Source organism: Trichosurus vulpecula, chromosome 7 (assembly GCF_011100635.1).
Source record: "Trichosurus vulpecula isolate mTriVul1 chromosome 7, mTriVul1.pri, whole genome shotgun sequence".
Taxonomy (NCBI): domain Eukaryota; kingdom Metazoa; phylum Chordata; class Mammalia; order Diprotodontia; family Phalangeridae; genus Trichosurus; species Trichosurus vulpecula.
In genome coordinates, this window is record NC_050579.1 from 17,119,658 (window position 1) to 17,143,505 (window position 23,848).

General features: G+C 42.7%; 1 protein-coding gene across 4 annotated transcripts in view; it reads right to left on the minus strand.

Moving 5' to 3' along the window:
- The window catches only part of ST6GAL1 (ST6 beta-galactoside alpha-2,6-sialyltransferase 1), a 119,447-nt gene that overhangs the window by 10,204 nt on the left and 85,395 nt on the right, over window positions 1-23,848 (minus strand). For 2 of the 4 annotated variants that reach the window (XM_036766493.1, XM_036766492.1), the window contains exons 4-5: window positions 15,094-15,738; window positions 6,839-6,936 (exon numbers count right to left, since the gene is read on the minus strand). In XM_036766493.1, the coding sequence (XP_036622388.1) occupies window positions 6,839-6,936; window positions 15,094-15,738 (743 nt within the window). Of the gene's footprint in view, window positions 1-6,838; window positions 6,937-15,093; window positions 15,739-16,285; window positions 16,347-19,315; window positions 19,491-23,848 lie in introns of those variants that run through there. The other 2 variants (XM_036766494.1, XM_036766495.1) reach the window with 2 other exon arrangements.

Genomic DNA, 23,848 nt, shown 5'->3' on the forward strand with positions numbered 1-23,848 from the left:
TTAGTCATGTCTAACTCTCTGTAACCCCATTTGGAGTTTTCTTGGCAAAGACACTGGAGTGGTTTGCCATTTCCTTCTCCAGCTCATGTTACAGATGAGGAAACTGAGACAAACAGGGTGAAGTGACTTGCCCAGGGTCACATAGCTAGGAAGTGTCTAAAGCCATATTTGAACTCAGGTCTTCCTGACTCTAGGCCCAGCACACTATCCACTCACTGTGCCACCTAGCTGTCCCATCCCCTTCTTAGAAATGTTTAATCGACCAACGATTGTCATATTCATATTCTAGCACTGTGATGGGTGCTAGACATACAACAATCCCTGCCTCCAAGGAGCTTATTTTATGGGAGGTAGGGGAAGTATATATAGACATAAATATAAAATAGATAGAAGGTCATTCCAGGGTAGAGGAATGAGGCACCAATAACATATTGGGGGGAGGCGGGCAGGCCAGAAAGGAAAGAATTCATACTGAATTTTAATAGGTACTCCACTGAGCAGAGGTGGGAAGAGTCCATTCCTGGCATGCATGATGGCCAGAATGAAGGTGTGGAGAAATGGAGTGCCATGTATGAGGAACAGTAATCAAGTCACTGCGGTTAGACCATAGAGCCCATGAAGGGGAGTTCTGGGTAAAAAGGCTAGTATAGCAGGTCGAGTTCAAGCTGAGAAGGGCTTTGCAGGCCAAGTGTTGAAGGTAAGGATGACAGAGGGGAGAAAAGATGCTGAATGCCTCAGCTTCCAGCCAGGTTCCATCCTGGAGGCCCCACCCAGGCTCCCCCATCCAATTCATCGCATCTTAGTCAGGGAGCCTTACTTTTTTTAGATCATGAATGGAACCAGTTGGAGGGTAGCCTCCTGTAATGCTAGAGGAAAGGGAACTAAAATGAGGTGTGGAAACTACTCCAAAACGGCCCAACTCCTTGGCATCATGGCCTGTGGAGCACGTCAGGGTTGACCAAATACCTTCCTCGAAACGAGGCTGTGAGTTGGAGTGGATTGTCAGCCCCATTTCACGGATGAGGACACTGAGTCTCAGAGAGATCTAGTGGCTCGCCTGGTCTCAGAACCAGGAAGTGCCTGGGGCGGGATAGAAACCCAAGCCTGAGATTGCAGCATGTTTTTCACCACAGTCTCTCACAAATAGAGAATGAGGAAGAGACTTTAATGCATTCGTTCATTAGTCACCAACCAGGCACTGAGATGCACACTCATCTGGCAAAGTTCCAGGCACTGGAAGAGAAACAATCTCTAAGGCCTCCAAGGAGTTTATTCTTAGCACCAATCATCCCGAGCTGAGGTTCCAGGCAGACTGGCCTTATATCCAGGCAGACTGGGTGGCTGCTTCTGTGCAGTGATCAGAAGGGCCTCCATTCCACTGGTCTGACCAAGTGCCTGGAAATCGACTATCATAAAGTCATTCATCCGGATGGGAGGGTTTAGAAATGGGAAATTTTGTACAGATGGGAAATCAGGCACGTGGCTAAAATAATACTGACATCGCCTTGGCCATCTTTTCATGAGCTGTCACTAACACCGCAGCATAAATTAGTTCCACAGATACTTCCAATCTGGACAAAACCCCAGAATCCCAGACAGGGAAGGGGCCTCAGCTGTCTGGGCCAACCTTTCACCAAATGGAGCAATCCCCTCCAAAGCCAGTCAGCTCTGCTCCAACACTTCCAGGGACATGAAGCTCCCTACCAAATAAAGAACACTAAGGGGAACAGGAGGGATCTGAGGAGTGCCTTTGGTTCCTAGGCACATGCTAGGGTCCAGGGATGCAAAGACAAAAATGAGCCTGTTCCTGCTTTCAGGATGGTTAAATCCTTTTAGGAAAGACAATGGATCCCCATATAAGTATATTTTTAAATGCAAAGATACTTTTGGAGAGAGGAGACATGAAAGGATCAGGAAAAGCTCATAAATCTAGGGCTGGAATGGACACTCGAGACTGTCTAGTCCAGGGGTGGGGATCCTGCGGCCTTGAGGCCACATGTGGCCTTCTAGGTCCTCGAGTATGGCCTTTTGACTGAGTTCAAGTTTTGCAGAACAAATCTTCTTGTTGAGTTTTATTAAGTTTAAGAAGTTTGGCTTCAATCAAAAGGCTACACTTGAGGACCTAGAGAGCTACATGTGGCCTTGAGGCTGCAGGTTCCCTACCCTGGTCTAGTCCAACTCTCTCAGTTTTTAGATGAGGAATGAGCCCAAAGTCATACAAGTAGTAAGTGGTAGAGCTAGAATTCGAACCCAGGTCCCCAGACTCCAAGCCAGAATGTGTTCCACTGCACCCCTGCATCCACTACCTCTCTGAGCCTCATGAGTTGACTCCATGCTTTATCAATTGGACTGGAGGGGAGCAGAGGCTGTCAGACTAAATGAACCCAAACATCTCTGCCCGATGTATAATTTCAAATACCCATCTTATATGTCAGCGGTCGCTCTGGATTGACTTTAAGGAAGCACATAAGGGAGGCAACCAAGGTCTGACAATGTTTAGGCCTAGACTCCACCCCTGAGATTCTGGAGACGCTTCCCTAGCCACTGCATCCCAGTGACTTCTGCATGCTTGCTGTCTATACCACATGCCTTAGTTGAGTCTGTATCTACTCTTCACATTTCACTGGCCCCGGTATCTTAGCTCCCCAGCCAGACTATGGATTAGATTCCTGAGCTCATGGTCCATGCTTCGTTTTCTTGTCTGGCTGACAGCATAAGCAAACAGCTGCTCAGTAAAGACCCACTGGCTTGGACTTCATTGAAATTAAACCATCAGGAGCCCTGGTTTCACTCTAAAAATGTCACAGATCCCAAGGAGCAAAGAAGGCTGAGGGGCTTCTAGGATGCCAAAAATGGCTTCTGACACTTTCTGTTGTAGCAAAGACCTGGAAACAAAGTAGATGTCTGTCCACTGGGGGCTGTCTAAACTATGGTATGTGAATACAATGTAAGACATTGAATGTTACTATGCTGTAAGAAACTGCTGGTGTGAAGAATTCAGAGAAGCATAAGAAGATTTGCATGAACTGATAGAAAGCAAAACAAGTAAAACAAAGAAAACAATATACCCAATAACTATAACATAAATGGCTGGGGGTGGGGGTTGAAGTGCTGTGGAAATGATCATGTTCCCAGAACTTAGCACAGTGCCTGGCTCATAGTAGGTGCTTTTAGAATGTTGACTGATTAAAGGACTCCTGACAAAAAATGCTATCCACCTCCTGAAAGAGAACTGATGAACTCTGAATGCAAACTGAAGTATAATTTTCTCATTTTATTTTTCTTGCTTTTAAAAATATGGCTAATATGGAAATATGTTTTGCATGATTTCATGTGCACAATTGATAATGTATTGTTTGCCTTCTCAATGGGTGAAGGAGGGGTGAGAGATGGGGAGAGAATTCGAAACTCAAAATTTAAAAAGAAAATGTCAAAAACAAAAAATAAGTTAAAATGTTAAAAAAAGAATGTTTGCTAATTGACCGAAGAAGAGATAAGAATATGAACCTCTTTCCTTTCTTTGTTGAGGTGAGGTACTATGGGTGTGAAACACTTCATATGCTATCAGATTCAGTAGATGTTTTGGCCAGCTTTTTCTGAACTGTTTTTTTTCTTACAGAAAAGAACATATTCAGAAACGAAGGTTATGCAAAAACAAAACATCAATAAAATTAAAACAATAAAAAAAGAAAGAAAATCATTCCTGAGCCCTAAAGTTTGTAGCAACCAATAAGGGGAAATGAAACCTGATGTGTCAGTGGGCATGGGGGAGTGCTTAATACTTTAAGAGAGCCCTGTATTCTAATCATAATCCTGGCCCTCGGAGAAAAGAATATTAATGCCAAAGAAGAGAGTCAGGAAGCCTGGATTCTAATCCTGACTTCGCCCCTTCTGTAAAATGAAGGGGAAGGACCAGACAACTTCTCAGCTTCCTTTTAGCTCTATCACCCAATGATGTCATGACGGGGTCTGGACTAATGGCCTCTGTCTTTTCTGGAGCTCAGGCCCCAAAGAGCCTCGATATAGAAATGAAGCAAACTTCTGATTCAGAACCTGGGGAAGTCGTGCCGTTGCTTGTTTAGGCATCACAAGGCAGAGCTCCAGCATCCATGTTTTCACTCCTCTGGGCTGTCCCAACTCAACGTCCTGAGCCTTTCCTATTCTTCTCTGATCATTCTCCCCGGGTCTCATCTTCCCTATCAAACTATTAACTGCCTTACTTCAGAGATTGGGTCTTTCCCTTCTCTTGTCTTCCTCATAGTGACCAGAACAAGGCTGGGTACTCAGGGGACCTCAGCACATATTTCCTGGACTTAGTTAACTTGATTCTTTCCTAGAACTACCACAATTGCATCACTTTGTTTAAAGATGCAAATTCTATCGGAGGGAATTTGTTGTTCAGTTGTTAGAGCTGTGTTCAACTCTTTGTGACCCCATTTGGGGTTTTCTTGGCAGAGATGCTGAAGTGGTTTGCCAGTTCCTTCTCTAGCTCACTTTACAGATGAGGAAACTGAGGCAGACAGGGTTAAGGGACTCACTCAGGGTCACCCAGCTAGTAAGTGTCTGAGGCCAGATTTGAACTCAGGAAGATGAGTCTTCCTGACTCCAGGCCCAGGCTCTGTGCACTACTCCACCTAGCTGCCCCTGTTGGAGGAAACAGACAAGTTATTTTTCTGTTGGGCGAGAAATCATAGCTTAGTGTAACTGGGGGATGTAGGAGAGGTATAGACTGAAGGTACACAGGACCCAATAAATACTTGCTGACTTGAGTTGGAATCTCATAAAAATAAATATCTCATGTTCCTGAATCACAAGAAACTGCAGAAAAAAGAGAAATATGGGAAGTCATGTGAGCCGATACAGAGTGAAGCAAATAGAATCAAGACAATTACATACACAGAAAAAGTGTGTGTTATAAGGGGTAGAAGGAACAAATGGGGAGGACCAGAAATACAGGAAGAAATCTAGGCCATGCTTTACAAATCATAAAAATCTATTTTAAAAAAACATTCAGGACAATTGTAGAAGGGATGGGATGAGGCTGTCCAAGTTTAACAGTCTCATATGAAACACATACAAGCCTTCTATGGAATAGAAGAAGGGAAGGAGAGATGGAAAGATAGAGGGAGGAGGGAGAGAGAGCAGGTAGAGAAGGGAAGAGGGAGAGAGAAAGAGAGAGGGAGAGAAAAGGGAGATGAAAAGGGGGAAGGAAAGGAGGAGAAAAGAAGAAGAAGAAAAGAAGGAGGAGGAGGAGGAGAAGAGGAAGAGAGGGAGAGGGAAAGGGGGATGAAGAGAGGAGGAGGGAGAGAGAAGGAAAAGGGAGGGAAGGGGAAGAGAGACAGACAGAGACAGAGAGACAGGTGGGGGGGAGAGGGGGAGAGAGGGAGGAAGGGAGGGAGGGAGGGGGGAGAGAGAGAGAGAGAGAGAGAGAGAGAGAGAGAGAGAGAGAGAGAGAGAGAGAGAGGAGTGTTAGTTCTCATAGATGGGCTGGTATGGTTAGGAAAGATTTTTCCAAGAAAATATTCAGGGCAGTTAACATTGGGGTCATTGACAGCTAAGGGAGCAATCACAGGGGATTTTCCTACTGTGTTAACTCCTTTCTCAGAAATGAGCCTATCTCCCTGCTGGGAACAAAGCTGCCTGCTTTGCCTTGCTAGAATAGCTTGCATTTCATAAAGCTGTCCTGTCCAAGGCTGACCATCTATCTGACTTGCTTGAGCCCGTAAGCAAGGAAAATGCCCCACGGCTCAGTGAGTGAGGATGCAGATAGAACAGGAAGCTCCTTGAAGGCAGAGACTGTTGCACTTTGTATCCCCATGGCCTTACAGTGCCTGGGACATAGTAGGTGCTTACTAAATACTTGGTGGTGATCTGTGTATCTGTTCTATCCCCAGCACTTAGCAAGGAACCTGGTACCCAGGAAGCATCTAATCAGTGCTGCATGACTGACTGATTGAGAGTACCCTCTGAGGTTAAGGATGGTGAAACACTCTGACAAGTTACCAGAGACAGATATAGATGGTCCATTGTGACAGACCTTTAAAAGAAGGAAGAAAATCATCCCTTTTGGCCATTTAAAAACCAGTTACATGGAGTCAGAGACTGGGATGCTTAATTTCTGGTGGTCCCTTCCAGCTATTTGGCTAAGAGACCATTTCAGTATCTGGGAAATGAGAAAAGATGGGAAGCATCAATCAATCAATACAATAGTCCCACACCTTGATGAGCTTATGTTCTTTAGACCTTTGATTGGCATTCAAAGCCCTTTACAATGTGTCTGAACCTGCTTTAAGGAGATCATACTTCCTAAGAGATCTATTCTCTAAATAGTATTTTCTGAGCATACATGAGTATATTCTCATATTCTCTAAAATCTCTTCTAGCTTTATGGTCTCACCTCCTTCATGAAACCTTCCCCAAGATCAGCCTACACTGGGCAGCTCCCTTCTCTGAGGATCTATTATACAAGGAAGGAAGGAAGGAAGGAAGGAAGGAAGGAAGGAAGGAAGGAAGGAAGGAAGGAAGGAGTGATTGAATATTGACTGACATATTGGGTGACGTTAAAAAGGTAGCAATAAAAATGTAATTTTTTAAAAATAGAATTAACTTTTTAAAAAAAATCCATGATGTTCCCAAACCATTTTCCCCCAAATTGTTGTTCAGGTGTTTTTTTTTAAAATATTAATTAAATTCTAAGTGTCGTATAAGTTAGACCGATTAAAGTTATTATGCCACTCAGAGGAGATGCCATGGATGTGTTAACCACAGACTCACCTCCCTAGCCAGCCTCAGCATGAGAGAGATGATTCTCTCTTTTTTCCACATCAAAGTTCCTTACCTGAGAGTTGACCAGGCGAAAAGTTGTCTTCTGTCCTACATCCTGCTCAAATTTTCTTGTAGGTGCCCCATTAAACCTCATGACAGCATCATGACTGTCTGTAAATCACAAGAATATGGAAGAGACAGTTGAGTGAGCTAAAGACAGAAAAACAGAGCCAGAAACAAGCAAGAACAAGGAGACCACAGGTGAAGGGGAGAGATGACAGGGATTTTCCACTTGTACTGTCATGATGACAACCACTAAAAATATCTAAGGATCCCAAGACCACAGAACGTCAGTGACAGAAGGTACCAAAAGTGTCTTCTAGTTCCACTTCCTCATTTTACAGATAAGGAGACTAAGGCCAAAAGAACTGAAGTGGCTTAGGATCATAGTTTTAGAGCTGAAAGGGACTTCTAGGTTCATCTAGTCCAACCAATCCCCCTCCCATTTTACAGATGAACAAACTGAGACCCAGAGAGCCCAAGTGATTTCTTCAAAGTCAGGTAGCTGGCCAGAGGCAAAGCAAGGACCAAAACGCAGAGCCACTGACTGACTCTTCATTCCAACATCTCAGAGTTGAAAACAAGTTTTCTGGGTTCTTGGTGCGGTTTTTTCAGAAAGTTATTCCTTAAAATCAAATCTTTGAATTCCGTGAAAATTAAGGGACCATCACCATTTACAAATAATGAGTGAATTAGAATTAGAATAATAGAGAGTAACACGGGAAAACTTATAAGAACAGAGGCAGTGAAGGAAGGTGGCTTGGCAGTACCAGATCTCAAGCTGTATTACAAAACAGCAATCATCAAAACAATCTGATACTGACTAAGAAATAGTGGTGGATCAGGGACACAGTAGTAAATGACCATAGCAACCTATGACAAACCCAAAGATCCACGATCTGAGGACAAAAAAATCACAATTTGACAAAAATTGGGGGGAAAATTGGAAAGCAGTTTGACAGAAATTAAGTATAGACCAATATCGCACACTGTATACTAAGATAAGGTCAAAACTGATACATGATTCAAATATAAAGTTCGATATCATAAGCAGATTAAGGGAACATGGATTACTTTACCTGTCAGATTTATGGACATAGAAAAAATTTATGACTGAACAAGAGATAAAGAATGTTATGGTATATAAAATGTATAATTCTGATTTTATCAAATTAAAAAGGTTTTGTATAAACAAAATCAATGCAATCAACATTGGGAGAAAAGCAGGAAACTCAGAAAAAATTTATAGCAAATTTCTTTGATAAAGGCCTCATTTCTCAAATACATAGGAAACTGAGTCAAATTTATAAGAATATGAGTCATTCCCCAATTGACAAATGGTCAAAGGATATGAACAGGCAGTTTTTAGGTAAAGTAATCAAAACTATCTATAGTCATATGGAAAAAAATGTTCTAAATCACTGTTGGCTAGAGAAACGCAAATTAAAACAACTCTGAGGTACCACCTCACACCTATCAGATAGGCTAATCTGACAAGAAAGCAAAATAACAAATGTTGGAGGGGATGTGGAAAAATAGGGACACTAATGCACTGTTGGCAGAGTTCTGAACTGATCCAACCATTCTGGAAAGCAATATGGAATTATGCCCAAAGGGCTACAAAACTGTGCATATCCTTTGGCCTAGTAGCAATACTACTACCAAGTCTATATCCCAAAGAGATCAAAGAAAAAGGAAAAGAACTTTCATACACAAAAATATTGATAGCAGTTCTTTTGGTGGTAGCAAAGAATTGGAAATTGAGGGGATGCTCATCAATTAGGGAATGGCTGAGCAAGTTGTGGTATACAATTGTAATGAAATATTAGTGTGCTATATATTTATATGAACTGATGCAAAGTGAATTGAGCAGAACCAGAATATTGTACACAGTAACAGCAATACTGTATGATGAAGAATTGTAAATGACTTGGCTCTTCTCATCAATACAATAATCCAAGACAATTCCAAAGGACTCATGATGAAAAATGCTATTTGCCTCCAAAGTAAGAACTGATGGAGTCTGAATGCAGATTGAAACCTACTATTTTTCACTATATTATTCTTGATTTGTTTGGAGGTATTTTTGTTTGTGTTTTCTTTTGCAACATGGCTAATATGGAAATGTTTTACATGACTGATCTTGTATAATCCATGTCAAATTGCTTGCCTTCTTAAAAAGTGAGATTAGGATAGAGGGAGAAAAAGAATATGGAACTCAAATTTTTTAAATGAATATTAAAAATTTTGTTGACATGTAATTGAGAAAAAATAAAAATCAAATGCTAAAAAAAGGATGGAGGCAAAATAAAGTGAAAAGAACCAGGAAACAATATAAACACAATGGGAATGATGATATAAATAGGAAGGATAGTAGCATAGAAACAAGGGAAAGGGAATATAGCAAACTTAATAATCACCAGTTTGTCCTCGGTGAAGAGACAGGTCTCTGCAGAGGTGGAGGGGCAAGCCTCTGGGTGTGGAATATTGCATATAATGAGATCTTTTTTGATATGTTGGTTAGTTCTGCTTAAGTTTCTTCCTGTTTTTCAGTTTTTTTAGAGGAAGTATTCTATTTTGCTAGAAAAAGGGGAAGTAGCTAAATCACCAGGGGATTTGTTGAGTTAAACTTCAGTTGACTGCATTTCTGATCTTGTGCGAATCCTTAAACCTTCCTGGGCTTCGATTTCTTCATTTGCAAAATGAAGGGGGTTGGTCTAAACAGCTTCCAAGGTCTCTTCCAGTTCTAGATCCACTATCCTATTTATTTGGCAGTTAACGCCCTTCACAACTGGGCTTAAACCAACCTTTCCAGCCTTGTTAAACGTGATTCTCCTTCTTGTATCTATGGTTCAGCCAAAGTGGCCTTCCTGCTGTTCCTCCCATATATCACATTGCATTTCACCTCTCCACCCCTTCACATTGGCTATCCCCCATCCCTGGAATTTACTTCTTCTTCTTAGAATTCTTTGTTTCCTATGTGGTTCAATTCAAGCACCACTTGAGGTCTTCCCTGGCCCTTCTGGTCACTGGTGCCTTCTTCCCTCAAGAGAATTATCCTGTATATATTTTGCATATCATTTTATATATACACATTGACTCCACTATTAGAATATAAGTTCCTTGAAGGCAGGGACTATTCAACTTTTGCCTCTGCATCTCAGGCCCAGCCCAGGGCCTAACAAACAGAAGGTAATCAATATCTATTGATCTTCTGACAAAATTTATTCAATAGGAATGACATGTGTGTCTCTTTTCCTTTTCTCATCACCATGAATATGTCTCTGTCTCCATCTTTGCCTTCCCATTCCACTCTGTAGACTCCTCTATTCCTAACTTTAGGAAGGAGTCTAGGAAATTGTCATTACTTACTACAGGGAAAGCTGGTTGGATTCCTCGGCCCTCTGATGTGGAAGTGACTTTAGAGTTCACCTGGGCAACACATGCATTTTACAGTTGAGAAAAATGAGGCCCAACCAGAGGAAATGCCTTGCCCAGAGTTACAAGGAAGTTAAGTGACAGGGACAGGATTTGAACATCCTCTAACTCCAAATGCAGGGTTCTTTCCTCTGTACCACCAGAGTTTATGGTCATCTCAGGGCAGAGTGCTCGGAAAAGAAGGATTCAATCTGCATCCACCATGAAAGTGAAGTCTTCTTTGAACCACAGCTCTTCCCCAGCAACAACAATTACACCATCTCCTTGTTCAGTCACTTTTTTAGTCATATCTGAATTTTGGTGACCCCATTTGTGATTTTCTTGGCAAAGATAATAGAGTAGTTTGCTGCTTCCTTCTACAGCTCATTTTACAGATGAGGAAACTGAGGCAAACAAGGTTAAATGATGTGCCCAAGGTCACACAGCTAGTTAGTGTCTGAGGTCAGATTTGAACTCAGGAAGATGGGTCTTCCTGACTCTAGGCCAGAGGCTCTATCCACTATGGCGCCACCTATCTGCCCATCTAGTACATCTACCACCTAGTATATACAGCCTGTCAATTCTTCTTTCCTAATGTCCCTTTCATACTTTTATCACCCACATTCAGGAGGGTGATAAACAATCATCTAAAATATTTTAATAATCTTGTAATCCTTCCTGGAGAGTTGGCATAATGCAGCCATCAAACAGCTGACCAGGGAGCCAAGAAGACCTGGGTTCGAGTCCCACTTCTAACACATACTAGCTGTGTGACCCTGGACACTTAACCTCTCAAATCACTTGCTAAGAATCTATGTTACGGAGAAGTGCACTGGTGGAGATAATTCCCACATCCTGGTGTTCCATGGATCAAGGGATTTGTAGGTCCAATCCTCCAGATTCTTCCTCTACGCCAATATATACTATGCACTGCTGCCTGATGGATCTTCCAGAAGTATGATTCTGATCCATTTATTCCCCTACTCAATAATTCCCAACAGCTCCCCACTATTATTGAAAGAAGTCCAAATTTCTTAGCCAATGTCTCTATCCTTCACAATATAGTTCACTTTGTAACTTACACTGTCATGTGTTATTTCTCCAACTGAGGGGTCACAAACCAAGGCTAGGATCAGGTAGCAGCCTCATGGAGTCACAATAAAGCAAATGAGGCAACAGCTTTTGAAATGCTGGCTTCCTCTCTGGACCCAGAGTTGTCCATTCCCAAACGCTAACCCCATTGCCCATTCCGGCTTCCCCTCCATAGTCATTTACCTCACCATCACTAGCATGCCTTCCTACTGCCACTATCTTTCCCTTTTCCTCCTTGTCCTCTCCATCATCCCTCCTGTCCCAAACATCGTCTTCTTGGGCCCAGGCTATTTCTGATTTCCAGGATGACAATCAGCAAATCTGATAAACTCACTGTGCTGATGGGCTAAGGGGGAAAATTATAGTCTCCTCACTCCCTCCTATTAGAAGATGCAGAAAGGGGCCTTCTAGAAACAAAGAACAATGACTATTTGGTCTTTCTATGGTATTGTCATAATTTCCACAAATTATTTGAACATTAATATCTATCATTTCCTCAGTGATCAAACCCCTTCTTGACTTGTTTTTGAGATTGAACTGTTATTTCAATGATACAAGGAACTCCGGGTGGGTAGACTCCTTTCCTCAACTCAGGTGTGCCCTTATTCTACCTGAGAGTCTTCAAGTGTTGCCTGGGGGCACCTCTCCCGGAAAGAAGGCTGGAATATAAGGATCTGGGCTTCAAGCCCTACCTGACACTATTTGTACAAGCCTAACACAGATTCCCACAGAACTATGAAGCAAATTATTTCTTAGTTTCTTCATCTGAAATCATGATGAAAGTAAATGGTGAAATAGGCTTCTTATACGATGATCCTTAACTCTGCATGCACGTTTGCAGAAGCACATCAGAGGTAGCTTGGGGTAGTAGCTAGGTCAGTCAGTCAATAAATGCTCACTACCGGCCAGGCACTGTGCTGAGCCCTGGGGATACAAAGAGAGGCAAAAGCAGTCTCTAGCCTCAATAAGCTTACAATCTAATGGGAGAAACAACATGTAAATAATCAGGTCCATATACGATCAGAGCATAGAGAGAAGGTAGAGAGGAAAGAGGAGGCACTTGCAGTGGTGGGGACTAGGTAAGGCTGCTTGCGTAAGGTGGGACCTCAGCAGAGTCTGGAAGGAAGTCAAAGTACGGTTCTTGAAATCAGGAAGACTTAGTTTCTAAGCCCACACCCATTGAACACTAGCTGTGTGGCTTTCAGCAAATAATTTAATCTCTCTGCGCCCCAGTTTCTTTATCTAAAAATTGAGGGGGTTAGACTGGCTGGCCATGAAGGTCACTTCAAGTTCTAAATCTACGATCCTAGAATCACACCCCACCATCAAAAAATCCCCCCAAAACAAAAAAACTAGTTAATAATCACACAGTTTGTCAGAGACCTAGCAACCTCAGCCTCACAGAGTATTAGAAATGGGAGACATCTCACAGAACATTTGATCCAACACCCTTGTTTTATATAGGAGGAAACTCTAGCCTAGAGAATTCTGACACAGATCATTGAGGGCGAAGCTGGAATTGGAGCCAAGGTCTCCTGAGTGCCAGCCAGGGTTAGAGCTCTAATTGCCTTTCTACTCACTCTCCTTCCCACAAAGCAATCACTTACAGGGATTCACTTATAGTGTAGACTAAAAATGGGGTGGGAGGAGCTCAGCAAAACTAACCAATGTTGGAAAAATCTGACATGATACGCTGTATTCCATACCCAAACTCCCCCACCTCTGCAAAGAGGCAAGGATAGGTACTTTCTCTTGTTTTTTCTTTTAGGCTAAGCTTGGTCATTAGCATTTCACAGTATTTTAATGAATAAAAATTCACTTGAAAAATCACAAAAATAAATCTTGAAGGTTGCTTCTCATCCTTTGAAAGATGGATTACAAGCACATAAGGAAACATACACTGGCCCATGTCTTCAGTGTGTTCGTTTATTTTGCTTGCCTGTTTTTCTGTGTTACAAGGGAGGCTTTTTACCTGGGAGAGAGGGCTCAAGTTAGTTGAGTCATGATATTTATGAAAAAAAAGACCATCAACCAACCATTAAAAAACAGAGAAGAAAACCAAAAGATATTCAAATGCGGATACAAATGGGGCAATTTTATTACTGCCATGTTAATTAAAATTATTTTCTTTGTTTTTATTATGAAATTGACATGCATGAATATTTCCATAAACAAAGAAACATAGAAAAAGAGACTTTTCTATGAAAACATAACTACCTATTAAAGACTTTTTGGTTTGAGATACATGTGAAATTTACCACTTACACCTCCCTGCTTCTCTGTATCCTTTACTGAGGCTCCTTCTGCTCTCTACCTGTTAAAAACTTCTTTGCTGAATACACACCTTTTAAAAACAAATTGTCCATAACCAGAGTTCACAGTTGCATATACAAATCCACTTGGTGTGGGGGGAGGGGGTTATTGGTAGGTTGGAATGTTTGTGTTTGCCAACGAATGTTAAGTTCATAATCCATAATAAGTTCATCATCTTGGCAGTTCCTGTTTGTAAACAACGTCTGCTTGGAAAGAGGGGGTGGGGGAGTGTGATTTCATCATCTCTACTAAGCAGGGATCGATCCCAAAGGGGGCCCATTTTTTTCCTCCTTTGTGCTCCTGCATTTGCTGTGAGGGCTGTTTTCCTGGCTTTCCATTTAGAAAGGAAAGAGAGACATATGACATCATCACCTGTTCTATTACCTCCCTTGCCTTGCCTCACTCCCCCTCCCCACCCCCCATTTCTCCATCCTTCTAAGATCATAATTTCCTCAGTCACTATTTGCCTTGGCTTGATTCATTTCAATGAGTGATGAAAAACACACCCACTGGAAATAAGGCATTGAGCATAACCAGACACTCTGTGTTGTACGCATTCTCTCAGTGCCACATAAGATGTTGGGCGTTTCATTTCTCTTAGTAATGTCAAAATGTATCTTCCAGAATGAAGTAATGGCAGCAAAGTCTAGTAGATAGAGAGTTGGAGTGGACTCGGGAAGACCTACATTCAAATCCTGCCTCAGACACTTATGAGCCGTCTAACTCTGAAGTCATTTCAATACTCCTGGACTCAGTTTCCCCATCTGTAAAATGAGGGGGCTGAACTGGATGGCCTCTGGCCTTCCTTTGGGCTCGGTCAAAATCAATGGTCCACATGGCTGAAGATTTCAGGAAAAACAACCAGATTTTCCTAGGCACTTCTAGTCTCAGCTCAAATCTCACCTTCTTCCAGAAGTCTTTCCCACTCCCACTTAAGTCTAGTGCCTTCCCTCTGTCATCATCTTCCATTTTTCCTATACCTATATCTTGTATGGACATAGTTATTTGCATTAGATTGTAAGCACCTTGAGAACAGGGACTGTTTTTGCCTTTCTTTGTATTCCTAGCGCGCAGCCCAGTGCCTGGCACACAGTCGGTGCTTAATAAATGCAAGTTGCCCTGATTTGATTTCAGCTAAGAGGAGGACTGAATTATCCAGGGAGCTGGAGCTTAAAGACCAGTTTTGTCTCAATTGTTTCTTTCTTTGTTTTTCTAGTAGGATCCTACAGTTTGGGTGCTGGAGAGTACCTGAGCCATCGTCTATCCCAACTCCAGGAAACCAAAGCCCCAAGAAAGCAAGTAACTTGCCTAAGATCATTCTACTTAGTGGCAGAGTCAAGATTAGAAGCCAGGTTTCCCTGCTCCATCAACTATCAAAAGGGCCAATGACTCCAATGCACATAGTGGACATTTGTAAAAATCAGTACCCCCTTATTCAGTGCTCACCTATTTCTCTGCCCAGGGATGAAGCCTTCAGGGATCCAGCAGATGATACAACAGCACATGTGCCCAGTTGCCCAAAGTTGGCTCTGATATCCTTCTGAGGCAGAGCGTTTTCCCACTCAGAGGTGTTGAAGGGGTAGTCCACCCCCTCTATCATGGTAACTTTCACTCGACTTGCGAGCTGACATAGCAAGGCACTGAGACTAAGCTTCTTCAACTGACGCACCCCTTTAAAGGTCACGTTATATTTGTTCATGTGCAAATAGTTCTTCCTGACCTTCTGCAACCGGGGAGGAAGGTTCTTGGAGGAGCTGTCCTCATCCCAGACCTTGGCATTGAACCTCTCAGCCTGGGATCTGTCTCTAGCGCCATTTGGAATGCTGCTCCCTCTTGGAGAGTTCGTCATTGTTGTCATGTACACAGGCTTTGGACCCAACTTCCTAGCCAAAAATTGCAGGTTTCTGGGCAGCTGGAAGTTTTTTGATTCCAATTTCAGGGAAACTGAGTACCCTTTCTTTGATTCATTCCACAGACAGACGGTGAGGAAGAGGAGGAAGGCCAAGAGCCCATACATAATTTTTTTGAGGAAGTTGATATGGACCATACTGAAGCATACAGTGTCCCCGGGCACAGGGTAAGAAATCACTCCTAGAAGTGGGAGAAGGGAAGAAAATAATAAAAAGATATTCTCAGTCACACAGGAACCAACTGTGGTCACCAAAACAAACAGCAAACTGGTCTCTCACCCCTTATAAAGTAATAGGGAAGAAATGACTGAAGATGTCAGCCTCAGACTTCCGAGGAAGGGAGGAGAGTGGGAAGGGGAGAGTTAGTGGGTAGTGATAGAGATGCAAAAAAGAAAAAGAAGAGAAAAAAGAAATGAGAACATCAGTAAAAACTTTTAAAACTACACAGAAAAATAACTAAAACAGAAAGAAATTTAGGAGGGGACAGAGACCGAACAAACCAGGGCGATCTTGTTATCACTTTGTTTTATCAAATATATTTTACTCGTATCTTTTGTTTATGTGTTGCCTAGGTTTCCCTCCATATCTTTTCTTCTCCCTCTTGTCAAAAGGCCATCTCTTATAACAAAGAATTTTTTAAAAAAAGAAAAGAAAAACAAAGAAGAGAAAAAATTAGCAATATCGTTTACTACATCAAAAAATCTGACAATATATGCATCACTCCCCACCTGTGGACCTGCAAAGGATGGGCGGGAGTGGATCTTGCCAGATGTCTTCCTTAGGATCAATTATTTTCTTTGCAACTGTGCACCATTCATTTTATTGTTTTGGGTGGCTGTCCTCATTTACACTGCTGTGGTCATCATAGACATTGTATTTTTGGCTCTTGATAATAGCTTATTAAATTTAATATATACTTTTATAAGAAAGAAAAAAGCAGATTCTGTTAAGAGAATTCATTGTCTTCTCTATTGTGCACCATTCATTGTCTTCATTTACACTGCTGTGGTCATTGTAGACATTGTATTCTCAGCCCTTGTTAAATTGAATACACACTTCTATAAAAGAAAAGAAAAGAAAAAAAGCAGATTCTATAAAAAGAATTTATCTTCTTTTTGGTTCATCTCTACATAACTAAAATATTAATGTTTTGATGGCTATAATACTAGCAATTTTTTAAGAAGAGGAAAAAAATATGGCGGCTGTTGAGCCTTGCTGCCTATTTCTGCATGCAGCCTGTGGGCCTAGAATTTGACACCTCTAGCACTGAGGACTCTTATTCAAGTCTCAGTTGGATTAGATGACTGATGAGGTAGCTTTTGACTCTGAAATTCTAGGGGTCTATGGTTAGCTATTGGGCTCTGGCTTTTGAATCAGGAAGACCTGGGAAAGACGTCTGAAATGACCAGCTTGCATGACCTCGAGCTTCATTTTCCTCATGTGTAAAATGAAGGGCCTTCCAACTCTATATCAACGGTTCTGTGACCTGGAGACTAGAAATAGGCCCTCATAAAGGTAAGGAAATAGAAATTAGGGAGATCGGACAAAGCTTAGTCCTTCAAAAGCTCTAGTAAATAGAATCGCTTTTTAAGAAGGCACCTCCCTCTTGCTTTTGTATAGGTGGGAGACTCTGGATGTGGGACATGATGCATGATACCATGCCTGGCTGATGGGCAGATTAGTTTTTACTGAACTTGGTTCCTTTCCCTTCCTTTTCTTCTTTGTTTGAAGGGATGGCTCTCTGGGAGGAGGAGGAAAAGGGACCTGCAGTGGGAAATGTAAATTGTAGCAAAAAAAATAAAAATAAACAAAAGAGAATCTCTTCCTGTCAATGCTGGCAAAAAGCAATGAATCAATGGGATGGCCTTGAACCATCTTCCTGAAAACTGGAATGGCATTCAATTTTCTCCACATTTGTTGTGCAATTGTTTAAGAGCTTTGAGTACTTTGAACTCAAACAGTGTCCAGTACCTTTAGCCAGGATCTGCAAGGGGGCCAAGATGGCGCCCTTTGGAAATATTATGCACTCTGCTAAAACTCAATGGATCCAAGCAACAACCACTGGGCTTTCTCAGGCCTTCAGGGAGGCTGCTGCCTCTCTGAATGTCCCCATTTTTTGGACTGGGAATTTTTGATGTAGTGAATCTTTTCCCTGTCCTCCTCCCCCTAGCACCTTCCTCCCCTCTGCTGATTATCTCCAATTCATCCTGTCTGATTCTTGTTTTGACAAAGCTTTTCCATGTTATCTTCCCCATTAGACCATGAGCTCCTTGAGGACAGGGATTATCTTGTGCATTTCTTTGCATCCTCAGCCCTTAATACAATGCCTAGCGTGTCCAGTCATTTCAGTTGTCCCTGACTCTCTGAGACCCCATTTAAGGTTTTCTTGGCAAAGATACTGGAGTTTGCCATTTCTTTCTCCAGTTCATTTGACAAAAGAAGAAACTGAGGTAAACAAGGTTAAATGACTTGCCCAGGGTCACACAGCTAGCAAGTGTCTGAAGCCAGATTTGAACTCAGGAAGATGAGTCTTCATGACTTCAGACCTGGTGCTCTATGCACTATGGCATCACCTACCTACCTAGCACATAGTAGGCGCTTAATAAAAGCTAGTTGAGTGACTGAGTGATGAGGTTGGACTAGGTAGCCTCTAAGGTCCCTTCCAGCTCTAGATCCAGGATCTTCTGACTTCTCCGGACTTGAATTTCCTCATCCATAAGATGAAGGGATTGAGGTAGGTGGCTGCTAAGGGTCCTACAAATCTGTGATCCCATGGCCTGGGTTCAAATTCTGACTCTACCATTTACTGCCTGTATTACCTTGGGGAAAAGTTACTTCTCAGTTTCCTTATCTGCAAAATAACTGGACTGTTTGGTCCCATCTGGCACTAACGCTATGATCTTTAATCCTAAATAGGCATACCCCACAGGGATATTGTAGTGGGGGTGGAAACGAGATAATGTATATAAAAATGTTTGGTAAACTATGAAGTATGATACAAACAGAATATTCTTATCATCATCATCATCATCATCATCACTATGGTAAACATCAGTCTCTCCATCTCTGTTTTATTTCAGAAGCAACATCGCCCAGCCCTGCGAGGGTAAAGAGAAGCTGGGAAGGGACTTCACTTTGCTGCTTGGAAGCTGATGGGAAACCTTATTTCTAATTTAAAGAAGTCAGTATAGAATAGGGAAAAAAAGAACAGACTGGAAATCTATAGATTCTTAAATTTCCTCCCACTTCTAAAAATTCTGTAACTACCCCAATAACACGGGAGTTTTCGAAAGTGTGCCAGGCAGAGATGTAGCAAAAAGAAATGGAGGCTGCCTTGAGGGTGAATATTTCTCTGGTTGAGACATGTTTCCATCAGGCGGCTTGAAACTGAATGAGTATGCGATGGCTATGGTTGGGTGTGTTCGCACTTGGGAAAATGAGGTAAAGGACTGAAAAAGGAAAGTGAGAGGACAGTACCCTCAGGAAGCTCTGAAATTCTACTTTAGAGGGAACCTTTCATCTCAACCCAGAGAATTATGGAGTTCTAGAGCTGTCTTAACACAAAAAGGTAGCCCAAAGGATGACACTGGGAAGACCCAAGAAGACTAGAAATGTGTGGAATTCTGGGAGCCAGACAGTTGATTGAGGGTCAAGAATCAGGAATTGGGGTGCCCACAAGAAGCCACAGAATCTAACAGCAGAATTAAGGAAATGGCTGCATCTCCTTTCTGCAAACCCCATCCCTATGTGCCCATTACCTGCAGCTGATTAATGCCCTCACACCAGTAGCAATGTGCTCATATCCTCAGGAATGGGCAGGGTTTTCTTTGGAGACAGGTGGCCTCTCCATCTGGGCCTAACAGAGATCATAAGGAGTCTTCAAAGGGAGAGGAGCAGTGGAAAGATCAATTGTGAGCTGTCCTGTCCCTGCCCCTAGGAGGGGGAGGAAGGGGCTGGACCTGGATGGCCCAGGAGGGGGCAACAGGTGCTGGCGCCAAGTCAGAGACATCAACACGGTTAAACATTAACAGCACTAGGTTCCCTCACAATGGTCCCTAATCTTTGGATCGTCCGGGGGGACACAATTAGCATCTGGCATATCTCCCATCAGCTGAGGAGACTGATGCAACATGGAAGAGTCAGCAAGCATGTAGACCGCATTCTCACAGACACATGGAGGCCAGCATGGAACTAGAAAACCTGGGTGCGGGTCCACCTCTCCCACATCCTGGCTATGCTGCTCACGGCAAGCCACTGGACCTCTTGATGCTCTCTGCGACCCCCTAATATTGTACATTTCAGAGAGGGTGCCAACTGCACCCTCTGCACTGGTGAAGGGGAGGGGTGCTTCTTAATCTGAGAGGTCCCGATGAAATAATGGAACTAGGAAGTAGGGTTAGGTCATCATCCCTGTTTGACGAACCCCCAAAGGACCCCACAGCACAGCTACCACTCTGCCAAATGAAAATGCTAACAATAGCTAATATCTGTATAGCACTTTGAATTCTGCAAAGCCCTTTCTACGCAGGTTGTTGTCCTTCATTCTCAAAACGACCCACCCCACACCCCGCTTTGTATGTATCATCTCACATATGTATCCTCACAATAATTTTGTGGGGGAGGTGCTATTTTTATAATTAATTTTTATGGATAGCTTTTGCTTTTACGTCACCGACGCTTTCTGCCTTCTCTAGGGAGCCATCTTTATAACAAAGAACAGAAAAGAGGGGGAGGGGAAATAGCTAAGCAAAATTAACCAACCAATTGTTAAAATCTTGCCATTTTATGTGATGTTCCACACCCGGGGCCTCCCACCTCTGCAAAGAAGTAGGGTGAAGTGCCTCCGTGTAGCAAAAACTAAATCCAAGAAGACACGATAGAAGAGGAGTCTCCTTCTGTCTTGGACTCAATCCACCAAAGGTGGGTGCTACTGTTACACCCCTTTTGTAGTTGTTGAAATGGAGGCTGAGAGAGATAGAGTGACTTGCCTGAGCACACATAGCCAGTAAACATCTGAGAAGACACTGGAACATGGGTCTTTCAGACTCCAAGTCCACTGCTCTGTCCACTAAGTGACACTGCCTCCGAAAAAGCCACGACAGGAAAGATCTTAAAGTAGGGCCTTGGGTTCAAGGAGAGAAAACATCAAGCTTTTGTGACCTGGACTGAAGCAACCTGGGGCCTGGGCATGATCAGTGTGGAAAACAAGCATGAAATTATGGAGTTTCTTGGGTCCAAGACTCGGAGATCTGGGCACAGATGAGCTGTAGGGGAAGGCAAACTTAAAACTGGCATCTTCTTTGGATAGCTTTCCCTCAATCCATCAATATACATTGATTAAGAGACTTTCACCCTAAAGGGTGTGACCATGTGGACATAGAATATATATGAAATCAATACAGGGTATTGTGTGGAGGTGGACACTGGGAGCTGGGGTCATCAGAGGAAGGGGCCTCTGAGGCTGTTTAATCCAAGGCTTCCATTTTACATATGTGGAAACTGAGGCCCGAAAGGGACCTGTCCAAGGTCCCACAGGTCGGAATAAGCACCAGCTACATGATTTGAACCCAGAGCCTGTGGTTACTCTACTCTGATGTCCTCCTCAGGGTGGACTTCAGCTGGTGAATGCCCCTCTCAACAACATGGCACCCAGGAGGGAACCCAAATCTGCAGATGGAGGCAAAACCAAGCAGAGGGGAGTAGGACCCTCCCCTCTCTTACTCTGGGCAAGATAAGTGATCATTATTATTGCTATTAACAATAATAATATCACACACCTGAAAGTATTATAATAACAAACCATCAAAATAAAGTGATTAAATACAATATTAAGATAAAGCCAAAGGGCTACGATGATAATGCTAGCTATATTAACAATGATAACAGCATTTAGGGCACTTTCAGGTTGGCTAAACTTCAAACTATCATTTCATTTGGTCCCCCTCACAAAAATCCAGTGAGGTGGATGTTATTATTAATTGCATTTTACAAACAAAGAAACTGAGGCAAATAGAGGTTAAGTGAATAGAGTGCCTGACCCGGAATCAGAAAGAATTGAGCTCAAATCTGGTCTCAGACACTTCCTAGCTGTGTGACCCTGGCCAAGTCACTTCACACTGTTTGACTCAGTTTCTTCATCATGTAAAATGAGCTGGAGAAGGAAATAGCAAGCTACTCCTGTATCTTTGCCAAGAAACCCCCAAATGGGACCACAAAATGACTGAAGAGTAGCAAGACTTGCCTAGCTAGCAAATATTTAAGGCAGGACTCAACCCGGCTCTTGATTCCAAAGCCAGCATCCTGCTGTCGCCCCCATAGCTGTCTTGCACTATGCAGATTAAGTTCACCTTCCTCTGTAGCAGCTAATTGTGATATCTTCTCATGGCATGGAAGGAACCTTGAGTTCTACCACTCTGGGAAGGCTTCCAGGATGGTCCAGATGCCAGGGGCATCTGAAGGCCAGCCAATGCAAGCAGAGAGAGTAAGAGGCATTGGAATTTGGTCATTGGGATTCATGAAAAAGACAATGCAGATAGAATTGCCTCTTTCCCCTTCCCCAGAGTTGGTGCTGATCAAAGGGCTTCTTCATTGGCTCTCATCTCATCACCACCTCTACCCTCCATCCACCTCGTTTTGGAAAGATTCACAATGAGAAATTCCAATATTTAGAGAAAGCACGATATAAAGATACAGATGTAGACAGATATCTATATAAAGAGACAGCTGTAGATATATTACATACATATCTATGATATATAGATATAGAGCTATCTATAACTATAGCTATATGTCTATATCAATATAGGTTGATATTGATATCGATACATAGTGGCCAGAGCCCTGGACCCAGAGTCAATCTGATTCCAGGTTCAAATTCCACCTCAGACCCTGACTAGCTGTGTGACCCTAGGCTAGTTACCTATTTTCCTACTGTGGTTTAGTGACTCTGGGGTCAGAGCTTCAAATCCAACCTCTGTGCTTCTTATATCTATAACAATGCACAAGTCACTTCCTATCCTGAACCTCAGTTTTCCTGGGACATAAAGAGACAAAGAGAGACGACCCAAGGAAGGATTTGCCAAATCCCAAAGTAATGAGACGGATAGTTAAGTGCTACAGAAATTCCAAAGGGCCCAAGCTCACTTAGGATGGGGAAGCTGGGGATAGGGGTGTCCCCTCTCTAGCATCCTTCTGTCTCCCTCACTGGAATGGTGTTCCCATCCTCAATACCAAGCCACAACACAGAGGTCTTTTGTATGTACTCCCTCCTGCCCCAACACACGCATGCACACACCTGCTCGAGTGCTTCCTTCTTGGACCCCCATCAGTGTATTCTGTATGTATCTTCCACGTACTGACATTACATATTGTCTCTCCTATGTGCTCCTTGAGGGGAGGGAAAGTGGGTGCCTTTCTTTGTATCTCCCTGCTAAGTACATAGTTGGTGCTTTAATAAATGGGTGTTGATTGATTAACTGAGAAATCAAGCCTTTTATCAGGCATGTTGTATAGAAGAGTATTGTTTGAATATGGATTGGACTAGGTGGGTTCTGAGGTCCCTCTCAGCTCTGAGATTTGGTGGGTCTGAAGAAATGACAAAGGGGGTAAGAATTGAAGAGTTTCTGGCCCATCTACAAACCACAATTTAACTCTTGGTAGCTAAACTGGGCAACTTTTGTCCACTAACCAATGAGTGACTATCCTGGAGAAACTGACCAGCATCAACTTCACTATTCTTGCTATGAATGAAACCATAAAAGGACCTGCAGCTACAGACAAGACAGATGAACAATGTGACTGCCCTGCCATCATCATAGGCCCCAAGGCCCTTTCAAAGATGATTTAATCGTCTCCTCACTGAGTAAAACAAATAGATCTGGCCTCTAATCTCCCTTCCAGCTCCTGTGATTAGTCTATGGATCTTCAACTGGTGATAACAAAAGGCAAAGTCAAATAGCAATGAGGAGGAATCCAGGTATAGCTAATCTGACTTGCTGGAACACCTGCTGCCACCCCAAAGCAGGAAATGGACAAAAGTAAACGTGATGATTTGCCAGGGAAGTTTCATTGAGGTAAAAACAATCCACATCAAGGACCCCGACAAAAAGAGCTTTGTAACCAGGAGAGCCAACAAACACTTAGATTTCCTTCACAAACATGGAGAGTCATCAGTCAGGAATGCCAGTAATAGGGTACAAGTTAGCTGGTAGAACATGCAGAGGAAAGAGATGGGAAATTACAAACTGATATGCCTCACATGACTGTGAAAAATAGGTGAGAAATTATCAGAC